The following is a 5,811-nucleotide window of genomic DNA, read 5'->3' as shown; positions in this document are numbered from 1 at the left end:
AGATGACACATCCAGGGTGTACCGTACTTGAGAACAAAGTTTTACTTTAGTACATTCAAAAGGGCTTTTTTAAAAAATCAGTTTCAGCATGTTGGATCTGATAAAGAGGTGGGTAAGGGAGAGATCTTCAGGGAATTGTACTCAGACTACACCCCAGGTGGCCGTAGTCATTAAGGCTTATGTCAGATGGTCAACTATTCAGGCAGCGTGTTTTAATCCCATATTGATGGCTAAAGAGCTTTTTTTGAGTGTTTGATCACTGATTTGAGTTTTCCAGGTAACTTAAGTAATATCTCTTGCTCACTCCTCTGTTAGGGAATATGAAGGCATACTCAGATGCCAAGCACAATGGCACTGAGGCAACTGAGTTTATTCTTCTGGGACTGAGCACCCGGCCAGAACTGCAGCCAATTCTTTTTGTGGTGTTTCTCGTGATTTACCTCGTCACACTGACAGGGAACTTTGGCATGATCTTATTAATCAGGTTCACTCCCAGGTTGCAAACGCCCATGTATTTTTTCCTGTCTCACTTGGCATGTGTGGATATTTTTTACTCAACAAATGTCTCTCCTCAGATGCTTGTCAATTTTCTATCTGAGAAAAAGACCATTTCTTACGTTGGATGTCTGGCTCAGTGTTTTGTTTTTGTCACTCTGCTCCTAACTGAATATTACATGCTTGGTGCCATGGCCTATGATAGGTACATGGCAATTTGCAACCCTCTACATTACAGCACAAAAATGTCACGGCCCGTTTGCATTTGTTTGGTCACATTCCCTTACCTGTGGGGTTCTGTGGTGGGCACGATGCAGGTGATACTGACCTCACGTCTATCCTTTTGTGGACCCAACACCATCAACCATTTCTACTGTGCTGACCCTCCCCTCCTGATGTTGACGTGTTCGGACACGTATATCAAGCAAACTGCCCTGTTTGTGTCAGCTGGGATTAATCTCACAGGGTCTCTTCTCATCATCCTCATCTCCTACGTTTTTATCTTCGTCACCATCATGAGGATCCGTTCCAGCGAAGGGCAGCGGAAGGCGTTCTCCACCTGTGGCTCACACCTGACAGCTGTCACTATGTTCTACGGGTCCCTCTTCTGCATGTACCTGAGACCAGCAAATGAGAAGTCTGTTGAGCAAGGCAAAATTGTGGCAGTGTTTTGTATATTTGTGAGTCCCATGGTGAATCCATTTATTTACAGCCTGAGAAACAAGGATGTGAAGCAGGCTCTGAGAAGAGTGTTTATAAGAAACCTCTGTAAAGTGCAGAAAAATTCAGAATCTACCGTCTCCCACTAAAGCAAACTACACTCTCAATTGTAAAAACTATACTCTCAATTGTAAGAGATGTTACGCATTTGAGACGCAAGGGGTGAGAGGAGGAGATGGAGTTATGTAAACACAATACTATATATGACCTCCTGCCAAATTAAAGAAGTTAAAAAAAATTCTCTGGTATATTCTACTTGAATGTGGCTCTTTGAAATGGAAAGAATATGTTTTGAGTGTATAACTTGGAAGCAAGTTGCTGGAAGAGGTTATTGAAAAAAAATTCAATCCCAGACATCATCTCTCATGATTAAACATTTCCTGAGTTTAGTCTTAATGATAACTTCTCTCTAGCATGTCTTACTTTGCAGATACTCTCTTCCACTCACTTAATAGAGCTTTACTGACACCTAGAAACATTTCTGACCCAGGGTGAGTTACAATGTATTCCATGAATATTTTTAATTTTTTATTAATTAAACATTTTTATTTTTACATATACATTTATACTACTATACATATATACAATAAACTACCAATAGCAAGAAGAGCCATGACACAATCAGGAATTATATAAATGTTACATTCTTGGTGTTTTGGCTATTTGTATTTGACAGCCTTGAAGAAAACATCTTTCCTATCTTGGTGCATCTAAAATTCTGAATGTAAATCACTCTCCATCACATCTTGTCATTATCAACTTAAAACACCTGTCTTGACCTAAAAGTCTCTTAACACCTAAGCAACTAAGCCCCATTATAAAACTAAGCTGCCTGGTTTTCAACTCCATCAGAGACGTGAAAAGGAATAAACTTGATTACCTGAGTATGACAGGAGTGCAGGTTAAGTTTAGTACCTGAACAGTCACCCAAAACTGTCTATAGTGTTGGAACATCTTCTTCAGCCTTCTGGTCTGAATTTAAAAAGGTGATTTCTGTTCCTGTGATGATGAGAGAATCCATTTTGGCATATACTTTTTAATATTTAGGTAACATTTTCTCCACCTTCACGAAGATAGCTATACATACAAGTTTCTTAGATAGTATTCCCTGATGCTGATGAGAGACAGGGAGTACTTGCCATCAAGCATTAGTCAAAGGTATAAATTATTAGTCACTTTTTGGAAGTTAATTTCCACCAGAAGAAATCAGCTTGAATTTTGAAATATTTGAAGTATTTATTTTTTTATGATCGTATTGCACATTGCCTTTGAATTTCTTTTATTTTTATTTTATTGAAAATATATTTTTGAAGGGCTCTAGCAGGGTCTAGCATGCCACAGGCGGGTCTTGAGTTCTCTACTTCTTTCTCTCATGCTAAACCTCTGCATTATACCCCTAGAGCTAGCCAGCAAGTTCTGTTCCTTTATTTGCCCACTTTTGTATGCCTGACTCATTCCTGAGCCTGATCACCAAGGTCCAATACCAAAATTACAAGGTCCAGCAATTAAAAGTCTCCATTTGGATACCCAAATTAACATGCTCAATGAGAATTTACCTACCCACCCTAGCTCATTCTAACACTGACCCTCTTCTCTTTGTTTCTTAAATTTCTCTTAAAATTACACCTTCAAAATTATTTGCTGTTGTTTTTGCTTGATTCAGATTCAACTATCTTGTTTCGTTGTCCTGATTAAAAAAGGATCTTTTTGTGTAGGAAATTGGAGTTTGGGTGTAGTTTGTACATAATCTAGGGTCCAGAGGGAAGCACCCTGCAATCCTTCATATTTTTAATAAAATGTATTTTGAATGTTCCCCTCTCCTAACTCCTCTAAGGTCTTTCCCTCTCTTTTGAATTCACACCCTTTCTCTCTCATCTTAGAAAATAAACAGGCAGCTAAAGACCAACAATAAAGTGAAATCAAACAAACTAGAATAGGAAAAAGCAAAGCAAAGCAGAAAAAAGAACCAAGATAAAGCACAAGAAATACACATAAATACGTATGTCCATACACCATTTAATGCAGTAATTCTATTCTGTGTTGTATATCTTAAATCGGTGGTTTCAACCTTCTTAACACAACAATTCTTCATGTTTCAGTGATCCCAACCATGAAATTATTTTATTGCTACTTCAAAATTGTAATTTTGCTACAGTTATGAACTGTCTTGTAAATATTTGGTATACAGAACATCTGATACACAATCTCCACAGGGGTTGAGACCCACAAGTTGAGATCCACTGTCCTAACGAGAAAGTCAAAGTCATGTGAACAAAGCAATGTGAATTAAACACAAACACTAGATTTTTTTCAAAAATTTGACTTTTTCTTCAAGAAGTAATTTATTCTTTCTGCCTAAGATGTTAAATTTTAAGAATACAATAATTATACTTTTACTATGTCATTTTGATGATTGAAGCAAATGGTGATGTGAAATGCATAAGCTATATTATTAAATGTCACTCACAAATATTTTATGCCTATTTTAAAAGAACTATTGAGATGGAATATGCCTAATGATCACAGTGTGTAATGGAGCACATATTTCTGCATATAAATATTAATAAAATATATATAAATATTAAAATTACATCAACCACTTCTACTAAGAAGTGACATGTCTGAAATTAAGTTTTTCTAAGACATAGAGTTTGACAAAATGTTTTATATGAGTTTGACAAATTTTCAAAAATAGTTGTCCAATACCAAATAGCCCTAATAGTATATATTTACAAGTGATTATACAGATTTATCAGGCTATATTTATGTATTTATGATTGTGTGTGTATGTTTAAATACAAAAAGAAAGAGGATATGAATTTGAAAAGTTCAAGGAGTAGGTACACGAGAGGCTTTGTAAAAAGGAATGGAAAGGAGGGGGAAATGATGCAATTATATTATAATACCAAATCAACAACTAAAAATTACTTCAAATATGTATAGAATTATTTAGGTAATACGATGTGTATTTTGCAATGAGTATAAAATATATATGTCAAAACAAATTAGAATCTGGACTTCAAATCATTTTCATGGTTGTGAATGGAAGCAACACTGCAAAGTCTGGTATACGTGAAAATCTTCCAGAACAAATAATTTAACTCATGAAGATAAAGTAGGATGAGGGGTCATATTACAAAATGGGCTTTTGTCATTCTCTTTCTTTCATTGCTGACACCAAAAATCCCTTTTTTAAAAAAAAAATCACACTGTATTATAATACTACTAATAAGGCACTGTCTCTTAAAAAGTATTACATTTTACGGATGAATATCCTCTCCCTTTTCTTATAGTATTGCTTCAGAAAGATGAATCCTTTAGAAATTAGACTTATTCAGTAAACAAAAACTCCAGAACGATCCAGCTTTACAAAAACTACAGATGGTTTATTTTCTACAAATATCAGTTATACATTTTACAGCAAAGATTCTTAAAGAACAGCTGTATATTGGTTTCAGTGAAAACATTAAGAATCAAATATTTTGGGGAATTCAATGAAACTTAACTATATACGTTTCACCATACAACAATCTCATTGTCTAGTAATGAATGAGTTAAGATGAATGAGATTAATTTTCTACTTCACCTTTTCTGCTATTGATTTTGTCACTAGTTTTAGTTTGTAACACAATAACAACTTTATCCAGGAAGTAAGATTGCATTGACTTTGGATTGTTGGTATTTATATACTCATCCAATGATAACAATCAAAGTTAAAGAGACCATGAATTTGAGAGGGAGTCAAGAACAAAGCATGGAGGAAGTTGGAGGAATGGAAACGGAGGGAAAAATCTAATTATATTTTCCTTAAATATAAAATTAACACAAACATTAAGATTTCAGTGACTGTGAATCTCATATACACTGAGATTATACCTAGACATGTTTCTAACAAGTATTCATGGGTATACAAACATCAATGGGTAGACCACATTTGTCCAAAATATCAAATTTTAGATATAAGAGACAGTACTGAAAAAATATGCAGAGTATATGGCTAACACAACTTCATTAATACTCTTAGCAATATATGAATAGATGTCATTCAACAGAATGTTTTCAAACTCGCAGATGATAATGAGTACTACTCAATAGATAAGATGGTGACTGAATACTTTGTTTTGAGAAAACTAACAGAAATCTTAAGATGATGATCCATATTTTTAAAGTTTACAAGAATGCTCAAGTAATTATTGAGACATCAGACTTAGTTCTTCATCTAAGTCAATGTATCAATAATGATCTAATGACTCAAACATTTAAAAATACTTCAGGCATGTGGTTTTAATCACATTATCCCAAGAAGATGAACTGTAAGGGTTAAAATGAACATAGATAGGTAATCATGTACACCTAACAGACACAAGACACTGTATGGAATCATTGAACACCAAGAAAAGACTATTGTTTTTTCTGCCAAGAGATATAGTTTTCAATGTCAGTATTACATATTTTACCAAATATTTCCCTAAAGATACTAATTTCAACAATCAATGAAGAAAATCAGCAAATGATCTTCTAGTTTGAAAAATGTCTTGACACAGAGGCAAATGTGTGCTTTAAAATGACTAAGTTAAAGAGGACATAAATTGACAT

At 34.5% G+C, this 5,811-nt stretch overlaps 1 protein-coding gene across 1 annotated transcript; it reads left to right on the top strand.

The window, feature by feature from the left end:
• Positions 1-320: 320 nt before the first annotated feature.
• LOC311607345 (olfactory receptor 5M5-like) lies at positions 321-1,304 on the top strand (the record flags this gene model as incomplete). The annotated part of the gene is made up of 1 exon (XM_084798997.1): positions 321-1,304. One exon carries the CDS (start codon positions 321-323, stop codon positions 1,302-1,304), a length of 984 nt encoding a protein of 327 aa, XP_084655123.1.
• Positions 1,305-5,811: the final 4,507 nt, after the last annotated feature.

The sequence above is a fragment of the Acomys minous genome, assembly GCF_964271855.1.
Source record: "Acomys minous genome assembly, chromosome: 10".
Taxonomy (NCBI): Eukaryota; Metazoa; Chordata; class Mammalia; order Rodentia; family Muridae; genus Acomys; species Acomys minous.
This window is presented reverse-complemented; position numbering and strand designations above follow the sequence as displayed.